The sequence below is a fragment of the Sphaeramia orbicularis genome, chromosome 4 (genome assembly GCF_902148855.1).
Source record: "Sphaeramia orbicularis chromosome 4, fSphaOr1.1, whole genome shotgun sequence".
Taxonomy (NCBI): domain Eukaryota; kingdom Metazoa; phylum Chordata; class Actinopteri; order Kurtiformes; family Apogonidae; genus Sphaeramia; species Sphaeramia orbicularis.
Window position 1 is genome coordinate 19,088,319 of NC_043960.1, and position 24,351 is coordinate 19,112,669.

The window sequence follows — 24,351 nt, forward strand, 5'->3', positions numbered from 1 at the left end:
ACTGCCCGACTCTCAAAGTAATACGTCGTTACGTTGTCTGTCCACCTTAAGAGTTGAATTTGATCTGTCACATACACATTTTAAATATGATGTACAAATGAATACATTTAAGGAGGAGCTGTTTTGTTTTGTCAGAAACATCACTCCTTTGACTGTTGTATCTGTGAGTGTTTGGTTCTCCAGCTATAGACACTTAGACCAGTATCATAATATTTTGCCTGTTTAAAATAAAAATATTTAATGAGTCCAAAGATAAAATAGGTGGTGTACAGACAGTGTAAAATGGTAACTGCCATCTTATTTCTCCTAAGTGCATAATATGGTCACAAGATTTATATTTCTCTTTAACTGAATGTTTCCTCAAGATCTATACCTCTGAATAAAAGAATAAAATGCATGTCTGGTTGTTGTTCTAGGGGACGAAGTCATAGATGTGATATGGTTATTAGGATATGGAGAATATACACCATAGTAACCTTTGTTAGATGAATAATTGCATTATTCATAATTGTCACTCAGTTTTGGAGGAACCTTTCCTCTATTTAGAGTATAGACTTTAATTATTCCACAGACCTTAAACATCTGTTCTGTGGAACTATTTTGAGAAATCCTCTTATTTTATGATCTCTTGGGGGTGAAATGAAGAAACTAGAAGACCACAAAGGGAATGACACTACTCTCACCTTGTAATCTCGTGTATGCTTTTTGTTGATTTTTTTTTTTTTCTTGTGGGTGAATTTTAAAGAAAAGTTTAAACAGTGAGTCTAAGATGTACTATGGAAGAGATGTGCATGCCTGTGTGATGATGTTTACATCATTACTAAGCTAATGACGTTGCCTTAGTTAACTTGCCTTGTCTCTGTTGCCTACATCCGTTACTACAACCTGTTCACTTATTTCTTTGGAGAAGTTTTGAATCTGATTTTCGATGAAAATCCTTATGTTTGTGCTTGAGCTCTTCAGTACATTTCTTCTGGTTCTGTACTGCTGCAAGAGTGTGTAGTGCAACACACTGTTAGTGTAGAAATGTAGTCAGCTAATGTCAACAGATGTCCGACCCCCAGCATAAAAGAGACTTTACATAAACACACATGCATGTGCAGATTTTACCTTACATAATTGATAATGATACTTAAGGGTCCAGCTTACCTGACATGTATTCACTGTTGACTTAAACTTTTTTTTTTTTATTAATTCAGTTATGCTTTAAGTTCCCAACTATGTTTAATCTATGATATATTTCTGAAACTTGAAAAGTTCAAAATTTAAAAGTGTGTTTTTGACAAGTCTTAAACATTGGTTAAATTTAGTACTTGGTTAAAGTCTGAAGTTGAAAGCTTGATGCAAGAAAACAGTCAATTTCAGATGTTTAATTATAAAATGCTGTAAAAAAAAAAAAAAAAAAAAAAATGCCTTCAGATCATGTCTGCCTTGATTCAGTATTGTTCTCTATTCACATGTAGAACATCACCTAAGGATGACAGGATGTTAGGGCTCCAGTTGCATTCCTAATGGTGTTGCAAAGGATTTTACAAGCCTTGAATTTAACTTACTGAAACCTGCAGAATCCTTGGATAGTGTAGTTAAGATATTATGCCAGCTTTGTGCCCACATACATTGGTGTTTGAGTGTATTCAGTCTGTACTTTTATGTACAATCAGTGTCTGTCCACTCATTGCTGTATTCTTCTATATTGATTTTCACAGACGTTTTTCCTGTACAGTATCTGTGTGTTGGTTTTTCTACATATGTGTGTAACTGCAGAGTGGGTGGTGGTGGTGTGGTGAGGCTTTGGTTTGTGTTGGCCACGGGTCATTAGTAGAGATCAAGCTTTCTTAATGAGTACTGGGTCCTCTGGGGGCACCCAGGCGTCACACACTGCACTTCCCACGCCAAGCGCTCCCAGCCTGGGTATTTTTTGGCTTCACTCTGCCCCCTGGTGGCAGATTTAATGCCAACATCTCTGTCAATTCATATCTCACAATTTATGCAGTTGCATTCTTTTGTCGAACTCTATTCACTTACACGATGCCAATAACACACATTCAGTTTTTCTTTGCTTCAAAGTTATCACAGTTTGTACTCCATGGTGTGATAATTATTGTTTGTCTGCTGGGTAAATATATGTGTAAAATAAATGAAAGTTTGTTTTTTTTTTAATTCCCTACGTCCTACATTTCTTCTGTATTCATTGTTTGTGTATCCTGTCTCAGAGGCAAAATCCCACAGAAAGACATGGAGTTGACGTTTCCAGGAATGAGTGGAGACTTCACCAGTGAGAACTTTTCTGCAACCTGGTACCTCATAGAAAACCATTCAGGCACCAGGTGAGTTGATCACAGTTTTGCTAAGCTAGTTCATGAAATACCTGCTTTTTACAGGTGAAAAAGACAAAGTAAGCATGATTGTTACTGTCAGCATCTTCTCCACTGACCCATAGTTTTTGCAACGCTGCTCTGTTCTTTATGACTCCAGTAACTGTGGTAGGTTGTGTCATTGGAAGGAGAATTTGCACCTGCTTTGTAAAACTAGCAAATGAGATTGTTTGGAGATTACTGTTTGTTATAAACATGACAGTGGACGATCTGATGACCAGTTCTACACCCTGCCATTTCAGTGTAGACTTGCCATTTTGTCCTACATCCAGACATTTAATAAGTTCACAAAGGGTTTACAAATGCTCCTTTCAAGTATGATTAAAAAGTAGCCGGAAAAAAATGTATCAATCAACAAAATATATTTAGAGCTCTTTATATATACTGTATTCAGAACTTTATATGTATATATATATATATATATATGTATGTATGTATGTATGTATGTGTATATGTATGTATATGTATATATATGTATATATATATATATATATATGTATATATATATATATATATATATATATGTATAGTGTATATGGATCTACACACCAAATATACATATCCATATAGCCTAAAACAAATACCGTCAGGGCTCTCATTCTTCCTCATGCAACATAAATGTAAACAACAAAGCTTGAATAGCAGCATGGCTTAGAGCAGTTTGATGGAGGAAGATAATAATAAGATCTGGTTATAAAACCAAAACAGTTGTCTCTGAGTGAGGTGTTTTGGAAGTATCTGTGAGATAACTAAAGCAGGAGAGAAATGAGTGAAGTGTTCACTTTTTATTTAGCCAAAGACGTGGTAATGTTTACAGAGGATGTGTTTTTGAAAGTGTTATGTTGGCCAAACTGCATATTTCTCCAATCATTTCATTCCCCAATTTTTGATCCAGTGTCAACAAAAGATTGACAAATGGCTGATAAAGTTTCAGAATGGGAAAAGTGCATACTTGGATGCATTTTTCAAATATTAAAACTAGGTTTGTCAAAATTAATGCATTAACACAGATTAATCCATCATCATGATTAATCAGATTAAAATTTCAACGCAATTAACCCACCTGCAGCACAGAATGACTCTGAACATCTCTGCCAATGCATTTCGAGCAGTTTGTCCAATATGGTTACCATCGTGCATGCACAAATGGGCAGTTGATCCGGTAGTGACAGGCAGCAGAATCAACCAATAAAGATGGAAGATGCTAAACAGCACGTTGGCCCTCTGGATGGAAATATGAGGACAAAAAAACTCAAGACAGAACAGTTGTTTCAAGTTGTTTTGTTGAAACTGTTGAAGGTGTTTAGTATACATGTTAAGTGGATATATATTCCCTTCTTGAGTCTGTTTGCTCATGCAAATTGAAACACGATTAAATGAATGTTATTTAACCATGACTGATCGAAATTAATCCACAGCAACCTTGTGATTAATCTGATTAAAAATGTTTATCATTTGACAGCACTAATCAAAACATATGCAAACTCCTCCTTAACCCTTTACTTGAGTTACCCAGTAAAGTAAAATATTAATCAATATTTTAATACCATTGATGGTCTGTAACAGAAATAGTGCTGTCTTTCATGTGACATTGTGTTTTTAAACTTGTGCGACTGGAGAAACCCATTGGCTGTTTGTAGTCCATTTATCTTATATAGTATATGATAATATATGCCTACTGAGTGTTATCAGTGACAGAGATTATAATATGACCACAGTGACAGTATAAAAAAGCATTAGAACATACATAAAAGATGGTGAATTTGTGTTGTGTGTTTTGAGACTGACCCTCCACAGAATCAGATCAGAGTACAGTGAGGTGTGTTGAGGCTGACCCAAAAACCCTGAGTCCAACTTACTGTCATGTCAGAGCAGATGAGAGTTATTTTGGACTCTCCTGGCTTCCTCTCCCCCTGCTTAGCCTTCCAGTAACCCAGACCCCAGGATTCAGCCTGACCAGGGGCCTCTGTTTGGACCTCACTGGGTGACTGTTTCTTCCTGAGGAGGAAACCTCACTCAGGACGCTGACACACAGACACACGTACTCACACTGGCCACAAATGTGTGTCCAAAAGTTTTTAGACATTTGTCTTGTTTTGTTTGTTAGACATTCAGTATGTGTGTTAAGTATTAGCGGTAACTTTGTTTCTAGTAAGACCACATCTAAACAGTTAATTGATGAGACTGTTAATTGGATATTTATTCTACAATAACTTCACCAGTCTGTTTTAGGACAGTATTTCAAAGTAGTTTTGTTTTTTATCATTTGATAAATGCCTAAGCTAAATCATGGGAAGTGTTTCCCCTGGAGACCTTTGTTGCTCAAAAAAAGAAAAACAATTGCACCCTCTTTTATGTGGAATTTTATTCATTGTGAATAAGTTTCTCAGGTCATTCCCTACCAAGAGTTCTTTTTTTTTCTTATAATGTACAGACCTTATCTGTGTTTTTTGTTATTGTAGTATATGATGTGTAGCTTTAATAAAGAAACTACTTTTGTATTTTGTGTTTCATGCTGTAATGAGTTTGTGTTGACAGAAAAAACTGTAATAAATCAAGTAAAATTCAGGTCAAGTAAATCTGGGTTTTGATGTTTCAGGGAGAAGAACAGATCTTTTTAGATAGACCTTGTGATGAGTATTTTTTTGCGTTAGGTATTTCCACACTACATTGATTAAACTGTCATCATCATGTTTATGTCTCCTCAGTTTTGAGCAATTGAAGATTGCAGCCAGTAATCTGAAGAAACAGGCTACTAAGAAGAATGAGGGGAGTCTGGCCTATGTGAAAGGAGGCCTCAGTACGTTCTTTGAGGCCCAGGACGCTCTGGCAGGTGAGAGGGATTAACACATTTTTGTGTGCAGTGGAATAGCTCCAACTGGGCTACGTTTAATACACACATTTCCAAACCATCACTCTTCATCTCTGCTTGATTTTCGGAAAGTGTGCAAGTGTGTGTCAGGATTTTTTTCCCCCCGCGTGTGGTTTAGCAGTGGTTGATTAAAGAGGCTCATTTGGGCGGTGTGCGAAACCCCTTTACTTTGCGCTACAGTTACATCAGCCAACCACAACACAGCTAATTCACCTTCATCAAACTGAGATCAGCTCTCACCTGTCACAAACAGTCTCACCCCAGAGAGTGAACACATACAAACACACACACACACGCTCAGCCAGAATGACCGTCAGATGCCAATTCAAGGTAGAAGAGACTGACTGCTGTCGCTCTGCCAGGTACCTCAAATCAATTGTTCATTTCATCATTCATATTTTTGTCTGTTTACTCTCTGCTCCCCCCCACCATAGTCAGTCAGTTACTTCCCCTTACTATTTATATGTTCACTTTTCTGCCTCCATCATTATTATTATTGCTTTCCCTATGTTTGTGCCCCGGTTGGGAGAGAGGCAGTGTTTTCATTGTTAGTGGCTGAATCTAAATAAACGGAGCAGCCCAACACAATGCAGGCCAGAGTATTAGGATTGATAGAGCCGATAACACATCCAGAATGACCAATGGGAACAATGCACAGTCATTCTCACGTTCGGACTGAGCGTGCCTACTGTGTGCCCACTGATCTAATGGGAAATGTACAGTCTTTATAGGTGGAGGATGTAGTTTATTATGAATGGACTCAAGTGACCTTTGAACCAAGAGGGCTTTTCTCAACAACTCATTTATATTCTTTATTTGTGGGATTTACTGTACTGAGCCTGAATGGAAGACTGTTCCTATTAGCGAAAACCTCATAAAGATTATAATTTAATAAAATAATATACTCATCAAGAGAGATCCTTTGACAAAAATGCCTTAGTTAATTAATGCATTTTATCATTGATTGACCTGCCATTATTTTATCAATAAAATGTTAAAATAATGGTGATAAAAGACCCTGGTAATTTCCTTTATTATTAATTGTTAAGCAATAGTTTGCATCACCTAACAATGCATGACCAAAAGATAATTCCTCAGTTTCATATAAGACTAACGATGTTTAAACATGAACACTTTCAAGTCTAAAATATGGAAGCAAAGTAAATTTCATAATATAAATGTATTTAATAAGCTACTAAGCAGTGCAATTTGTGGCACAATAAAATAACACATAAATCATGATATGTCACCATAGACATTTTTCTGTTGTCACAGTATAAAATATATAATTGTTTCACACAGCCTATTTCCTGGTGAAGACTAGCTTTCACCAACTATTAGTTCATAGCCAAAAATAAGTATTTAGACTGCCCCACAAGACAAGAACATGTTTACTTTTGAGAAGCTAAATTCAGTTTATTGGTTTTTCCCCTTCAGCTAATTCACTTTGTACAGCCTGCACAGATTTGTAAAGTTCAGTGTCACATTGGCAAAGTCATGCAAGCAGTAAGAGGTCAGGATGGTTGTATTAAGAGGAACTGACAGGCTCAGTGTTTTCTAAGATTAAAAGGAACACTTTGTAGACAATCCACAAACTGGATTTAACAAGAAATGACATAGACAAGTATCAAGAAACATTCAAGATCACAAATAAAGAGACAACAAACCACCCAAACACATAATTTTTTAAAGTTGCATTGTGTCGCTACTGTTTAGTGGTATATAGTGGTGAAGTTCACCTCCCACCATCTCCTTCTGAGTAGGTAGAGAACCCACAGTGGCTATTAAACTCATGAAAACCAGAGTGTTTGGTTTGTGCATTCGGGTCTACTTCTATGGCATGTTTGCATGACGAGAATTTGTTAATGCTCCCACTTTCTCAAATGTAATTTCCAGAGTAGAATTTCGTATTATAAGGAAGCCAATGTTCTACTTTACTGACACGAACAAAGTTCATTTTTAAACCCAACTGCTGTCTTCTTACTATGACTCATTACAGCACTACAACATCCTTTCTTGGCTGAGATTTGGCTCTCAGTCATAAGAAATAGAGTGGTAGCCCAGAATGGATAGCTCACATTGAGATATTCTGTATACTAGCTTTGCTGAGCCAAACCCACATACCAGCCAGCACGCTGCGAGTCGGGCAGCCAAACTCGAGACAGCTCTGCATTAGCTCAATGCCAAAGCTAGTTAGCACAGCTGTCTGAGAAACTGTGAATCCCTTCTTTGTCTCTCAGCAGCTTTGGCAGGTCTCTGTTGTTTCGAGTGCTTCCAAATGAACCTCACCTGAGTTGTAGCTGTGAAAAATTTAAAAGAAATTAACAGGGTGCTTGTGTGTTCTCCCTGTTTAAAATGTGCAGTGTTAGAAGCTGCTGCAGTGTATCCAGCCCTCTCAATCACCATTAAGACATTTTTGTCTTCTCTTCTGTTTATTTTCTATTCTGCATGGCTGTGAGATTTTTATTGATGACTTTAATTGGAGTCTGGTGTTATATTTTAATGCCGGCACACTGCTGCCGGCAAGGAAGAAAAACCAAATCTGGAAAAAGAAATGAGGCGGATAAAATATATTTAGAGCAACAGCAGAACTCTTTAAGACTTTAATATCTGTGAGGTTTGTCTCCATTCGCCTCATGTTCTTGTCCTAGCTAATTGCTTCATAATTGTTATCTGGTATAGCAAAGTATCTCCATCAGAAAGAGCAAAACAAACTCCCATATCTCTTTGTAATGAGCTATTAACTGTGATTAAACATGCACTTTACATTTTGGCACTAATTAGTGTTGCTTACGTTAGGTAGGTAGCACAGAACTTGCTTATGGTGAGTAAAAACAAAACTAGGACTCCAACCAATTTTTTAGTGTAGAACTGCATTCCTAAATTTAGTCCATGAATATTGTGTGTGTTAGATGGTGTCTTTGTCTACATCAGTGACCATCAACAATATAATAGACTTATTGGGCTGTTTTTATTATTATTTTGAATATTCAGCCCCCACAGTGTGTCTAGAAAACTTCTAACGTCTGGGCAAATTTGGTTTATGACCCCTGGTCTATCTTAACACTGCAAGTATTAATTCTAATTTGGATGGTTTTTTGAGATTAATTTTTATCATATCAGATTTCATTATGATCTTTTGCTGAATAGAACTAGACATCATGTAGCCTGTGACTCTGTGGAGTTATGTAATAGGTGTGTGACTTTTGTTATGACTGTTCAAACCCAAATCAGAGAGTGAAAAATTTGATGCCACGTGATTTGTGCTGTTCACACTTTTTTTGGGCGAGGGTTGGGGGGGGACTTAACGTGGAATAGTTTTGCTTACATTCTAATTGTCAGAACTGGATCCAGATGAATATTTATTGTTTTAAGTATAAGTTTTATGTTTGGCACAAAAGAAATAGTTTAATGTCTTAACTTGCTGCACATATGTATGGGTACATTATAGTGTGTGAGTACAGACCACAGAATATCATGACTGTTGAGTGTGTTGACTGATACACTCCAACACACATTTCAAGATGTTTTTCTGCTTGATAATAGATGAATTTAGAAATAACCATAAATCTGATGACGGGGAAGAAGTAAAGTAAATCAAAACCTTTATTTAAAAATCTGCTTATACTAATGATATACAGATTTGTGAGAAATTTAAAAGAAAAACTAACTTAAATGTCCAAAATGTCTTAATAAGCTATTGGTCCACTTTATGTGGCCAAAACAGCCTCACTGCACTTTGGCATTGATTCTGTAATGAAACACCATGCTTTAATTCCTTCCACGGTTTAACTTAATTTGTCTCCCATTTATTTTTTTTTAATAGTGGACAGATAAAGTGTCTACAATGTCCAGTCAGCCTCACCAGAAAAACAGAAAATGCTGGTAGAATTTTGATGGAATTTAAATATTGTGTGACCTCTTGCAGTTGAATGAATACATACGCATAAAATTAGTGACAACATGGATTAATGCTAATCTGGTGACATCATCAAATAGGGAAAACCGAACAGCTGGGGATGGATATGCCAACACATTCAACTCCGTGGACTTAAATGCAACACACCAGTGTTTGTGTCCCATTTTCAACCAATGATAAAAGCTGTTTACTTTTGTAAAGTTCACCGTGTGACTTGATTATTTTAGCCATCACTACAATATTTTCTTAACCATAACTATGCTGTTTTGTTGTTTAAATTTAACTCAGGGTTCCCGTGGGGTCTTAATAAGTCTTAAAAGTCTTGAATTTCCAAATCTGCATTTAATACCTTAAAAAAGTCTTAAAAAGGTATTCAATTTGATATGGTAGGTCTTAAGTTATTTTACCACAAACTCGTTTGCCGTATTGTGTTTAAATGTGTCTGTTAAATGTCCAAGCTGCAAAGAAAATAACGTTAGTCGACTCAGTTCCACCTGTTCCAATTTATATTGAAATTAGGAACCAGTTATCACTAACTTTAGAGCCCCTGGTGAGAAATGACTCAGAACGGTGGGAATCAAGGTGTTGTAGTAAATAAATACATTTTCCTAAATTCTAGGAGTCATGAATTTTTGCCAGTATGGGTGTGAAATGGGCATAAAATTTTGTTCTAAGTAGTCTTAAAAAGGTCTGAAATTTAACTTGTAGAAACCTCCAGGAACCCTGTTAACCAGACTTTAAATATGACATTGTCCCAACCTAAATGTAACCGCAATGTAGGACTTTTTAAAAATATTATGTGGTACTTTGCGTCTGCACATTAAGAGTACATATGTAATTTTGGGAGAGATTGTCATTGAGTTGCTAATCACACAGTGTCTGAGGTTCAGACATGGTATTTTCTGTGCGAAAAATGCTTTTCATTTCTTTTCCACTGCCTGTGTTTGGTGGCCAGTGGTTGAACAGGACAGTAGTTTCAGACACTTACATTTTTTACTGTGTCTGAGTTTACCTTGTTTTTTGTAGGGGCTGCATTTTTATCCTAGGGCTAAGAGAACTTTTACAAGGTTATTTCAGGCAGAAGTTTTTGGCAAATTTCTCAAAATTCTAAATATATTTGGCATTTGTAGAAGGGGATTTTGCACTGCGATTTCTCCATGTGAACGATGCAGTCTGGTGAAAGATGTTTGGTTGTGGAGACACAGTGACAAATAAAGCTGTGCTGAGAGTCAGCTCACTGTGGCTGATTGATTGACAGGCAGTCTGTCAGGGAGTCCACGCTTGTTTCTACTAAAATGTTGAAATTTGAGGTTTTTCATTGTTGTGTGAAAAGGAAGTCTCCCAGTGATGCAGGAAGCGGAACGGCTACCGTGGTCCAAAAATGCCAGATTCCCAGGGCCTATTCCCTGAGCCCCCAACCCCGGCAGGAGTCAAAACATCTCCAGCTTTAGAATCCAGGGACGCTGTATTTTTATACTTATTCATTTTTTTCCCTCAGTGGTTCCAGGAAGTGAAGCAGGAGCCGTAGCTCTTCCTCAGGTCCTGGCTGCGTGTCTTATCCGGACCTGACCTGATGTTTAGGTTAGATGTGACGTCATGACTCCTTCAGTGTGTGACAGATGCAGAGGACACACAGCTGGCAAAAGGGCAAAGGGGGGGCGCTGAGACGTGAAGCAGACCTGCAGTGTGCGTGTGTCTCCGTCTTCCTGTGTGTTCAGCCCCATAAGCCCCGTTCACACTCTCATGTCTACATGCTTTTGTCCTAACTCCCATATGGTGGTGCTTTTTGCTGGTCATGTAACAGTGAGAGGTGCATGAAAGGGCCAGCGACGTCCGTACTGATTAGGCAGTGGCATGTCGGAGCGGCGTGTTTTAGGAATACCTCAGTCTCTGCCTTGAGGCTTCTGTCTGTCAGAATGGACCCTCATATTTATTTACAGAAGTCTCCCCCCTCTACTTTCCCTCCCACTCCCTCTGCTGTCTCCGAGCTCTGCTAACAGCCAGTATGAAGGCAACGAAGTGCAGAGAGAAGGGAAAGAAGATTCTTTTTTCCGTATATCTGCTAAGGTGTGGAGAAAAGATAATGTTTTAATCATAAACACGATCCACCATTTTAATTGGGATGTTTCTTCTCATTTCCACAATTAAAATTGTAGTTAAATCTCCAAATCTTTCTAATTATATTTAGGCTGTCATTTAGCTTTTATTTTTAAAAAATGGGATGAATGAAATACATTTACTTTATTAAAGGTCACCTATTGTGCAAAGCCATTTTATTCTTATACATCATGAATCGTTAACATCTTATCTGCTATTCTCATTTATTTTTCATTGTTGATTGTAAGTTTTAATTAAGTTTTTGTGTTTTTGAACCTGACTTTTAAAATAAAAAATTATTTCTCTTGTTTTTTTATTTTTAAGCCTTAGTCTTCAGCAACTATAAAAATTCTGCTCAGTTTTAAATTATTAGGAATCACTTGATTTCTGTATTTGTATATTAAAATACAAAATTACGTCAAAGATGCCATTATTTCCACAATAGATCAATACTTCAGTATTAAAATAATGATTAATACCTGTTTTTTTTTTGTTTTGTTTTTATCTTGGTTATCCAAAAAAAAAAAAAAAAGTGTTTCCTGTTAACTATCATCATGTTATCATTTGTTCCACTACAGTTTAATAAAGAACTGAAGATATTTGTTCAGTTCTCATCTGCAGTAATCCTGGTTTTACAGTCATTATGACTTAATTTCATCAGCAGGAGAAAAACTCAGATTAAACTGAACTAACCAAATACTCTTTAGTGCTGACAGACTCAAGAATCAAGAATGAATACAATACAAGCCTAGAAACATTAATGTCAATGCAATGCTCTCTTTAAAATACTGTACTTACACTGGTCCTCAAACCATTTTAAAAGATTATTAGTAGCAGGGAAATTTACATAGCACTATTATTTATTTATTTAATGACGTGATGTGTAAAATTCTCCTGAAAAGCCGATCACATGACAAATTAAGATCACGCACGATATAAGGTTGTCAGCTCGCCCAGCCCTAACTCTGCTTCCTCACTTCATTCTTGAGATGTCTACATGTTGCATATTTGAATCGCTCCACAAGTATTTATGAGAAGGTCCCCTAAGCCTTCTCCACCCCTCTTCCACTCTGTCAATAAACCCACACAGCAGCTCTCAGCACCCGGCTGCCCACTACTGCACCATTTATTTATTCACTGGTGTAGCCGCACCACTCTCTCTCTCCCTCGTTCTGCCTGTTTTCTCCCCTCATTCCCTCCCGTCAGATTCCCTCTCCTGCGTAAAGCTCTTCATGCTAAGTGATGGATACAAGCCATCAGAGAGTCCACCCCCCTTGCCCCCGCAACAGTCATTTTTGGCATCCAGACCTCAGCTCTACTCTCCCGAATGTTATTTTTCAGACAGTTGAAACATTTTAGATTCACATTACCCTCAGGTCAAAGTGCCTCAAATGTCCCAAGACCACAGAACTGTTAATGGCTTTGGTTAGGTGCATTGATCCGGTACAGTCACCACCGGGGCGAGGTCAGGTCCTCTGCTTCGTGGGAACAGTCACAGGGGGGTCAACAGCAGCATCTGTTGGTAGAGATCCGGCAAGGTTATCTCCCATCTACCACCAGGGAGGGCCTGTTTATTGTTTTACCTTTGGTTCCTGAAATTGAAATTGTTCCTGTTTCTGCCAATTGCACTTTTGCAGTATATGTTTTCCCGCAATAACACTTATTTTCATTTTTTCCCAGGATTTCTTATCTTTTAAACTTTGACTTTTTCTTTTTTTTTTCAGCAGCTTGCTCAGGTTTCTATCTGTAATCACATTCTGTAACAAAATCATGTAATTTCACTGTTTTTTTGTCTTTCAGCGATCCATCAGAGGCTGGAGTCTGATGGCACAGAGAGAGTGGAGGGATCAATGACCCAACGACTAGAAAACATCCTCAACAGTAAGAATCTTGAATGCACCCTGAGGGGAAGCTGTATCATCTTGCTGCATTAATGCAGACAATGCAGATGTTTTTGGTTTGGTTGTACCCATTTCAGTCCGAGTTTGTGATATGTGCTCCAAACATTATCTTCAACTCAAAAAAGGTCAAACCATGTTCAAGACGAATGCCTAAGATTCTGTCTTTTAATCCTCATAATTACATGCAGTAATTATCATTAGATTTTTTTTATTGCATTTTCATCAGTGAGTAGTGGAGGGAAAGGGATGTGACAAGTTTCTGAGACAAGCCCTCAGAGGGTTTACAGTGATGTGATTTTTTTTGTTTAATTTTTGGCATTTTTAATGTAATTTAATTTGGTTGGCCATATAAAATGGATTGGATCATGAACTTCTCACTTTTGAAAGAATATAACAAAATAAAACCAACAAAGAATCAGTAAGTACTAATACAAACTGTGCACCCTTATCTCATTTTATGACAGCACATCATTAAGGTTGAGATATCACAATGTGGTGCATGAGCTAACTTGTAGTCTGTCACAAAAGTAACTACTTCTAGATGTTAAAAGTCTTAGTTATTTAATATGGGTAGGTCAAATGATACTACATTCATATCCTCAGCACTCTGTGGCCTGTATGGATATGAACTAGGTCTTAAATTGTGTTTATTATGGCCTTAAATGCTCTTAAAATTTCAGTGTGTTATAGTCAAATAGTGGTGAAGTTCCAAATTGCTGATAACTAAATACCTCTCATTTGATCTTCCCCTACCTTATTAGAGGTATTCCTCCTAAATACTTGACGACATCCGCCATAAAACAGAAACAAAGATGTAATCCTTCCTCAGCCATGGTTGAAACATGGTGGTGTGTCATGGTGCCTCCATGGGAAAGAAGCCTTAATAGTTACTGTTGCAATTAACAGAAATTCTCCATGCATTGTACTGAGTGACCTTTTAGGTTGTTTTTGTCTGTCCCTTCCCTTATTTTACTTATATCCTTTAATTAAAATTTTTGTCATAAAACTGAAAGTACAACTGAACAAGATAAAAGTGCAAAATGTTTCTGTTTATTTAGTTTTTGTTATTATTTATTACAGTATATCTATGCTTCCATACTGCACAATCCACCTTCAGCATCCACTAATGTACATAGATACAGTCCACAGACCAAACGCACACACTGTGTATGTTCAGACACCTTTGGAGGTCTGGTAGATCCCTCAGCAGATTCTGTGTTCCCACCCTCTTCATCTCATACATGATAATGCGACTCCTCTAATGGAGGGTTGCTAAGCAGGTCCTTTTCCCGGAGTCTAGAGTAAATAAACCTTCCAGCCGGATGTAGCTTTCATCCCCACAGCCCCAGACTTGTGGGCCTGTGGCCCAGTGGGCCCTGGCCACCATTCACCACCCCCAAAACCCATGTGTCAAAAATATAACCCCATTCAGCCAATCACACAATGGCCTTGCGAAACGTCAACTTCTCAGATTAGAACTCAGTAACAAACCTTGATATTCCTCTTTTCAATGTTGGTACTACTTTTCTTCAGGGATTTTGTTTAGGGCGGTGGGGTTTTGTTTTGATTTGTAGAACTCCACTTTGATGGTTTTTTTCCTTTTTTACGGCACATCAGAGCCCACCCACAAAGTCAGTTAGCTGCAAAAGTCTGACTGAGAGATAGGTGTCAGTTTGTCTCCATAAGCTCTGTCTGTAGTCCTGCTCCTCTGTTTTCTGTGTCGAGTAGGACGTAGAACAGGGAGAAAACCAGAGGCCGGCAATAAGAGGGAAATGTGGTATCAACATTTATTTTCATAGTATCCCAGTTACTCATTTTCTCCTGCTTCTTTACCTCTAATTCTCTTTCTCTCTCCTTCTCGCAGGAGCAAGTGATACTGCAGATACTCTTTTCCAGGAGGTTTTGGGGAGGAAAGACAAAGCTGACTCCACACGCAGTGCTCTTAACGTCCTGCAACGTTTCAAGTTTCTTTTCAACCTGCCACTCAATATTGAGCGTAATATCCAGAAGGTACAATACCCATACAAATGAATGTAAACAAGCTTATACAAAATGTTGAGGAAAAAGCACAAAACACTGTCCTCTCAGTTTCATCACACAAACTACTTCAATATATTTTAATGACTGAATTGTTCACTTTTTCTGAAAAAATCCTGTTTGGGTTTTAATCCTGTCATTGGGAACTGAGCTGTGTGTTGTAAAATATAAAGCCGTCCAAGAGGGAAAGCTTTCTTTTTCCTGAGTAATGCAGAAGGTGAAAATTTCTTTTACAGTCACCACTTAAGAATTTCTCTGGATGACCAGAGTACAGATCTGTCCAGTCTTCAGTCTTCAGCTCATTTACCTGCCATAACAGGACATTGTCAGGGAACAAGGAGCTTATGTTTTATTAGTCCTTGGTTATCATAAAACCACACAGAGCAATCATAAAACCTAATGGCTCCCATGAGATGTTTACCATGCTATTACAAGTTCACCACCGTCTATAGCTTGCCCTCACTTTGCTTTACCTAATTTTATTTTTCAAAGGAAACTGGCTCTGCACAAGTTATGCAGTTCATACATACAGTACATAATATACATATACACACACAAACCCAAAACCATAAAAAAATAAACACGGGACCAAGTTACTCACTACTTAACAAATATAGTGCAGCAACAGTGCATATAATGAAGTGATTTGTACTGCCATTTGCTCTAACACTGGCTTAAAGCGTAAAGTAACAGTAGCTGTAACATACAATGTTTGTGCTGTTATGAGCTGTGGTTCATAAGCATTTTCTTCTAAGCTCAGTTTGTGGTTACCTTGGACAAGTACATTTTTCACTATGATAGTGATGATTTTTAACAATATCTTTTGTTTTTTGGTATAATTTTATATATAGTCCTATAAGCCTATCGCATTATTTATTATTGTGAATGAGTCCTATAATTATCACTTATTAGTTTTTCATGCTTTGGGAATGTTATTACTCTCATCTATGCCTGATAAATTTCTTTTTCACATGGATGGCTTTCATCCAGAGGGTGGAGACAGAGAGGCTTAAATACACATGTTTAATCATGATTGATACAGTAAGCTTAGAAATCAGTTTAGCCTCCACTATTAACTCCTCATACTTTTCTGCCCAGGGTGATTATGATGTGGTGATAAATGACTATGAGAAAGCCAAATCTCTGTTTGGCAACACGGAGGTCCCTGTTTTCAAAAAAGGTAAATAGATTTATTTTTAAAATATTAAACAGCATCTACTGCATGTAAAGTTTCATAGCTTCATGAAGCTGAATATTATATCACTTTTGTCACTTTTTTTGTCTTTGTAATTTAGTTTATGCTGAGGTTGAGACAAGGATTGGGGCTCTGAGAAGTCTCTTGTTGGAGAAACTACTGCAAACTCCATCGACACTGCACGACCAGAAAAGATACATCAGGTTTGTATAATCTTACAGAACCACCATCTCCTCATACAAACCTTGTTTCCATTCTGCTGTTTTATGTGTATGTTCAGTTCTCTCATTAAAATATCTGAACTTTAAATCTGAAAAAAATCTCAAAAACCAAAAAATATTTGTATTCTTGGGACAGGTGGAAAAGTTGGTGTACTAAAAGAGAGTGAATGTGGCTTAGTGGAAACATATTCAGCAAATAAGTTGATGTACAGAAACCACATGGGTTAAATGTCAGCCACACTTAATACACTAATGTATGCACACAGGGTTACCAGAATGTTAACAGCATGAGCTCTTGTAAAAGTTATTCTATCGTTTGCATTATCCCTCTGCTCTCTGTCACTAAAAGTTTTTGCTTTTGTTTGAAGTTTGACTCTGTTGTTTTTGTTTTTTTTTTCTTCCCATTGTGCCCTCTTCTTTGACTGTGGTGTAATATCACCCGAGACGCATTAGCACCACCAACTGCTGAGTCTGATGACCCAAGTTCTAATATTGGCATTACTGTTGTGGATGGAAATTCACATAAAATAACATTTTCTTGTGCTGATTTTTGGGAAATTCCATTAAAATTCGCATTACATTTGGATGGAAATGATCTGAAGATAGCGTTTCCATAATTCATGTACTTTGTCATGGTGGGGTCTTTGTGAATCTTATACACTTTGATTTGTTTTTATTATATCTGCCAGGACGTAATGCAATCTGCTGTGTCTATTTGCTGGTTTGTGTGTCTGTCTGTCAGCAAGTGTACACCAAAACGAATGCATCGAATTGTCAAACTTTGCAGCAACGTTTCTTTATTTTTTCCATGAATGATAGGCTGCTTGATATAATTGCAGGACTGTGGGGCCTTGACTGAGGTAAACACTCACCAAATGCCCCTCTAGTATGAATGTGTTTTTTCCCCATCAGTTTTTTTTTTTTTTTTTTACCCTTTTTGCCTTTACAAGTTTTTTAATCTCTGATACCACAATTACAGTCTTACAGACATATCTTGCTCACTCTTTAATCTCCCACCCCCTTTGGTTTCATTGATGTCTGTCTTTGTCGTGTTTACCAGAACTACATCTTTCATCCACTCTCTTCTGTCTGCCTCTCACTTTTCTCACTAATCCTCTCAGCTCTCTGTTGTCCTGCCCTTTTGTTTTTGTTTCTATTTTTCTCTCTTCTGTGTTTCTTTCCTTCTTTTCCCCCCTTCTCCATCCATCTGTCTATTCATACTTGTGGTCTCTCCAAATTTATTATTGTTAAGACCGACCTGTCAGGATCACAGAGACCAGCTCTCAACCACACGGCAATATCTTTCATCCCACTGCATTAGGCATGGCTCTGAACGCCCACTCAGCTCCTGTTTACTCTTGCTGTGGATGGTGGGAGCTCCGTGTGTGAGTGTTTGTGCCTGTGAATCTTGCTCAAAGTTTCTGAAAGATGCCACCTAATGAGAAACAAACAGGCTGGAGGTTCATTTGATGACAGTAGAGGGAGCCAGGCCGCAGCCCAGAGTGAGTCATATGACATCCCACAGGTCACTGAGTGAAACCAGGACGTAAACTCCTGGGAGCAGGGGGAGTATGAGTGGAGGAGAGTAAGAGCTGAAGGTGAAGTGTTTATGGAGCTTATGGCAAGACATGATCTTTAATACATACATACTATATATGCCACACAATACCAGATACACTGCCAGTTGCTTTAAAATTACTTAGAGGTTTTTCTTTTCTCTTTTGAATGTTTATATCATATTCAATCAATTTTGTGACCTATATTTGATTACAACAGTCACTGAATTATTCCTGCTATAAATTGTTTGAGCCTGTGTGCCATCTGACATATAAAACTTTGAAAGATTTCTGGCTTTTAGTCCTGAGTTGCAACCTGAAAACCCTAGTTTTTCCACTACCCGTAAAGCAAATGAATAGCATGCTTAGCCTCGTAAAAACCTAATTTCACTTTCCTTTGAAAATGTATTTACTCAATAAAGTAAATATTTTTACTTAGTACATAGAGGTGTTGCAGGCCTGTTTTGAGTTACCACCTGTGTTGTGGATGTCACTGAGTTGCACCAGTTAATATTAACTTTTAAACTTCATTATGTCATGGGTTCACTTTTAATCATATAAGCAGATTTTAACTTTGGCTTTTTTACATTAAATAATTGCCTCGATTGGAAACAGCATGATGGAATAATTTTTTTAGATACATTTTTTATTTATGTTCGATGGAATATCCTTTGCAGTGAACAGCATTTTTTTTAGTGAAGCTAGTTTAGTAGTAACAAAAATGCATTCCTGGATTTCACGAGGGTAAGGAAAGTAGTTTTACTTTCAGCCTAGCTTAAATTGAACTCTGTTGCAACATAACTTTAATTTGTTGCAACTTTTGTGTTTGTGTATTTGTAGATACTTGTCAGACCTACACGCTCCAGGTGACCCAGCGTGGCAGTGCATCTACGCTCAGCACAAGTGGATCCTGCAGTTGATGCAGAACTGCCGAGATGAGTTCATCAGCGGCCAGAGAGGTGATGAACACACACAAGTGCATGCATGTGACTGAGCCGACTTGCATTACAACATGAAGTGAAAAGACCCTAATTAGCATTTCCAATCAGGCAGCCTGTGGATGTCATACGAGTGGAAGAGAGAGCCTCTCCTTCGTACCAGCCCTCTGCCTGCTTTCTCCTTTCCGTCAGCACCCTCCCTTGCCTGTTCTGTTCGAGTCCTGCGTGTTTATTTTTTCATGAATGTATGAATAAGATGAAAGTGAGAGAACATTGGCTTTGGATTTGGGTTTCAGGGCTTGACATGTTACTACACACACACTCACGAACTCTGTTTCTAACTCACACACAGCTTCACAGATGGATTGGAATAATTAACCCCAATTAAGCTGTTCCTCTGTTAAATCAGCCAGCAGAAAAATGTGGATGTGAAACCGTCCGCTCAGGAAGAACCAACCACGCTCACACACACTCACACACACTTCCACAGCCACACTTACACAAAGGCACCCACACAAATATATTGTGAGTGGGTGGCTGCTTCACATAGTGCAGCTGGAACATAAACATGTCTAATGCTAAGTGTAACAGTGGTTTCCGGGGCTCAGGCTTGATGGATCTGGGGGCTGGTTTGCTCCCTGCCTCTCCACAGTTAAATATCATCTTGATTATCATGTCAGGGATGGCCCCTTTTCACTCCACACATGCATTCCACAGCAGAGCAACATGTGGCAGGGACTCAATCTGAAATTGCATGCAAATCATGTGCAACCCAACTGTTCTGAAAATTGCTGGTTTGCAAAAATGCACAAAACACATACACAGAAATGCACACTGACAGGTTATTTACTTGAATATAACAGCCTAAGACATATAAAATACAGATTTAAGGCAAACAGCAGGTCTAAACAGTATTCTCATAACACGTGAATAAACACATTGACTGAACACTACAGTCTGTGTATCTAAGTCAGAACAGTCTATTTGTCTGGCAGAACTTGAAAGATGACACTGTTGTGTAATATTTAATCTGGCACTTACAGTATATGTTTATATCCCAATTATTTTTGGGCAAAGAAAGCTATTTGGTTATTTTAAAGAATCAAGCATAACACAAAAGTAATATTTCAAGCAGTGTCAGTTATGATGACTTACACGAGCCCCCCCCACCCCCCCCAAAAAAAGGTTTGCAACTAAACATTAATTTATAATATACTGATTCATTAATTGTATTATCAAGGAAATGTAAACAGTGGTTAATAATACTGTTAATAATGCCTATGTATCATTTTGACTTTAAAACTATTGATTTTATAGTAATTTTAGCAGTAACCCCCCCCATACACACACACACATTTCCACCCAGTGAGTAATATAAGGAAGTATATATGAGCAGTAAATTATGTACAAGGTGTTATGATTTAATATATCCTTAGATCAACACTTTACACTGTGAGACCACAAGGGGTCACTTGTCAGCAAAATGTAAATTTTAAAAGTACCTGCAGAGTTTTCTTTTACATAAATAGTAATGTTTCAGTTCTCACCAAAATGTAAGTGAAGCCGTGCAAAGGCTTTGAATGTGTTCATATTGAATACTTTCATAGAGCAGTGGGATATAAGAGGGAAAGAAAGAATGTGTCAAAACTGTTCAGTTCTTAAAATGCTTTGGAACTGTTTATTGTAAAATTGAGGCTATTAAAGTGTGAAATTGAGTTAAAACAAATAAGGAAAAGGGCAACTCATGCTGCACTTTTTATTTAATTATTCTAAAATCAAGCACCTTTAGAACTTTATTTTCATTCCAAATGGAGAGAAAAGAACATTTATTAACTATTATAGATCAGTTCTGTATGAAAACTGACCAAATATGTTGTTGAAATATTATTAGATTATATTTTTGATTTGAGTTGACACTCAGCTTAAGTTTTATATTAATTTACTCAACATTTACATTTTTCTTTTCACTGCCAATGTCCTCCAAATGGACTGTAAATATGTTATTATTGACTATATGATGACTGATAATTGTGTCATCCCTGGAAAAAACACTGGTCAAGCCCAAATGCAGTAATAAACTAAAGATCAGCCATTCATCGAATACACTCCACAGCTGCTCTGTAAATATTTGAACAAGTAAAGTTTTTTTTTTTTTTTTTTTTTGCCAAGACAGTTGCATGTTTACAGTGACAGATCTTCCTTTTTGCCATTTCTACACTTGATCTTTGGTTGCTCTGCCAAGACTGCCTCCTGTCCCCTCCACTGTCACACCATCACACTCTTCCGCTCTCACACACACACCTGGTAGATATTTACCATCTCCCGTCTTCTCAGCTTACCTCTCCTCCTCGCCTGAGTACGAAACTCATGCCTCCTGAAACATCCCGCCACCCGGGGAGCACATGAACAGCTACCATCATAAAACCACATCCACTACACCCCCCCACCCCCACCCCCCCTTCTTCCTACCCCTCCTCTAACTGAGCCAGGATCCCCTTTACAGAACCTCACAGCTAACTCCTTTGCTGGCGGCCTTCTCTTCCTCCTTGTATCACATTAAACAGCCCGGTATATTCATAAGCCGTCTTTTATGCTATTGTCAGCATCACACGTGGCAGGGATCATTCCTCTGTGATGAATTGACCTTGTCTGCAGTAACTGATGTCATTTTTTTTGCTCTCATATAACACAGTGCTCTTTTAAAGTCCAGAATATGAGGCTGGAGGTCGTTCTGGTATAGTTATGATTCTGCTAATTATGCTATAAATTGCCTTAAACGTGAAATAGACCCATCCATCTTTGCTGGAACGAAAGCCTTTAGCCGATATTTTCTTGGGAAGAAGCATAGCGGTGCAAGTTGCTTCCGTATGTCTAAACACTCGTGTCCTGCCCTGGTGCTACAATCTGACTCTGCTCGAGTCAATTATAAACTGCAGTACTCTTATTTCCTGAACAGCGCTTCTTCTGCCAATGTCAATACAATTAGCAGGAAATTTTGTTCATAGGAAAATAGGTTTGTCAGTGAACAATTACCGGGACTCCAGTCCATACATTCAGCTGGAGGAACATGCGGTTGTGATTTTAGGCACAGGCAGTACATCTCTGCAAGGAACGTGTTAATTATTATCACACTTAAGTTATGATGTAAATATCGATACAGATAGGTGTTTACGTGTACAGCAATTGTAGAAGTTTTGTAATAACATTATTAATAATGTAGGTTTTAATTGTAATTTTCCAATTAATTGATATTTTAACTTGCATATTAGCAATGCAAGTGTGTGTGATGTCTAATCAGCATTTCATTTCTGCCTTTTATATAAATTTTTTTATTTACCACAAAGTTTTTAGGAGCTGTCGTCATATGAGCAGCTGCTTTAGGATATAATGAGAAAAACAGCCAGGAAACAACAGTAACAAATGCAGTAAGTAACATTTCCAAAGCAAGACTATGAAGTGCTGCACATGAAAAGTCAAATTAAAACAAATAATTAATGAATTAAAAAGAAAGATGGCAATACATAAAATTTACAGGCTAAAATAAATAATCATAAACAAATAAGATTGAAACAAAACAAAAAAACCTTGTCATTTAAGCTGCATTACACTATATAAACATTGGTTTTTAGATGACACCTGAAAATTTCACCTGATTCTGAAATTTGATATTTTTCTGAAGATGGTAAATGTTTATTAGAGGACCTAAGGCATTTTTTTTTGTTGGAGGGAGTGTGGGAATTATTGTACATTTCAACAGGAGACTGCGGTGTGTGTTGGTTTTGACATGAAGCAGGCGTGTGTGTGGTCAGCTTAGATGATCCCTTGGGGAACAGGAACCCAACTGATCTGCAGAAAAGCATCAGACCTGATGAGGAAGTGAGCAGGAACAACACACAATGTTTTTAAACACACACACAAAGGTTTTTATATTTTAACCTTCAAACCTGTAGCCAGAAACTGCACAGCGACATACTTGAACACACAAAGTAGCTGTGCACATGCACACTCTCACCTAAACTGTCTATAACACACATACACTTGTGCTTTCTGTGGACGCCAGGGGTTCACCCAACACCTGGATCAACAGCAGCTCTCATCCCTGCAAAAAGAGAAGAAAACATCACAGAGACAGACTCTGCACAGCTCCATATGGGCTGTGTGTGATGTGTGAGAGCTTTGTGTGTTTACCAGATAATCTGACTCAATTTAGAATTTCCTTACATTTTCTAGATCGGACGGTTGTGTCGTATACACAGCCAGTTCGACTGCCTTTTCTCCTTTGCTTGGGGATTTCTCAATACTTGCTTACACAGTACATTCAGTCTGTGACTCACCAGTACACTCCTTCTGTGTGTGTGTCAGACACATGTTTTGGAAATGTGGCCATCCGTCTCCCTTCGTTTAGACAAACTACATGTAGGCGTTATGCAGCGTTGCACGAACTTATCCTCAAAGTTTCATTTTCATTGTAGTAAGATTTATCCCCCTCTGCACTATACAGCGTTTCAGTTTCACTCCTGTTTGTCAACTTTCACCCCTTAAGTTATACAAAGTTATCTTAAAGATGTAGTGCATTTAAGTTATCTCACCAGCTAAGATATGAGTGTGTGGTTACAGTGAGACTTTCTCTTACTTCGCTGATGCAAAGCTCCCTGTTGCCATCTAGTGGAGCTTTGGTCAGACTCTGTTGAGCCCAGTGTGGATGGTTTAAACCCACTTCACCCCGATGCTTGCAGAGCCCACAGCTCTGTTTCCTCACCCTGGAAACAACAGGACATTCTCTCAGCTGTGGGCCAGGGCAGAAATGGATCAGAACACAAATAAAGAAAGGCCGAGAGGGGCGACGGAGGATTGTTTGGTGTGAAAGCCTGCTGAGCTTATTGAGGAATGTGGAATTATGAAAATGGCTTATTTGATTATTTGATATCTGAAGTATGTGTTTCTTTTTCCTCTGAGTTCATTTCTCATTCCTTGCCCCCTCTCTTCCTTTCATTATGACTGTCAGTTGGTGTCGGAGCTCTGGACCTGGAGGGGGATACCCGTTCATCGGCCCTCGGCAGACTAGGCCACACCGCGTCTCTGAAGAGAGGGGGCAGTCTGCGAACGCCTCGACCCAGCAGTAAGCATCACATTCACCTCATATCTTCATATCCCCCACACTGGAGGAGGGGCTTCCCTCTCAGAGCGATTCTATGAGTATGCATTTGTTTGTTTGTGTGTGTTTAGCCTTGTACAGTGGT

At 38.1% G+C, this 24,351-nt stretch overlaps 1 protein-coding gene across 2 annotated transcripts in view; it reads left to right on the forward strand.

Moving 5' to 3' along the window:
- The window catches only part of exoc2 (exocyst complex component 2), a 59,004-nt gene that overhangs the window by 15,445 nt on the left and 19,208 nt on the right, over positions 1-24,351 (forward strand). For both annotated transcript variants that reach the window (XM_030132649.1, XM_030132651.1), the window contains exons 5-12: positions 2,214-2,327; positions 5,084-5,208; positions 13,064-13,144; positions 15,029-15,174; positions 16,300-16,381; positions 16,497-16,599; positions 19,014-19,132; positions 24,117-24,230. In XM_030132649.1, the coding sequence (XP_029988509.1) occupies positions 2,214-2,327; positions 5,084-5,208; positions 13,064-13,144; positions 15,029-15,174; positions 16,300-16,381; positions 16,497-16,599; positions 19,014-19,132; positions 24,117-24,230 (884 nt within the window). The remainder of the gene's footprint in view (positions 1-2,213; positions 2,328-5,083; positions 5,209-13,063; positions 13,145-15,028; positions 15,175-16,299; positions 16,382-16,496; positions 16,600-19,013; positions 19,133-24,116; positions 24,231-24,351) is intronic.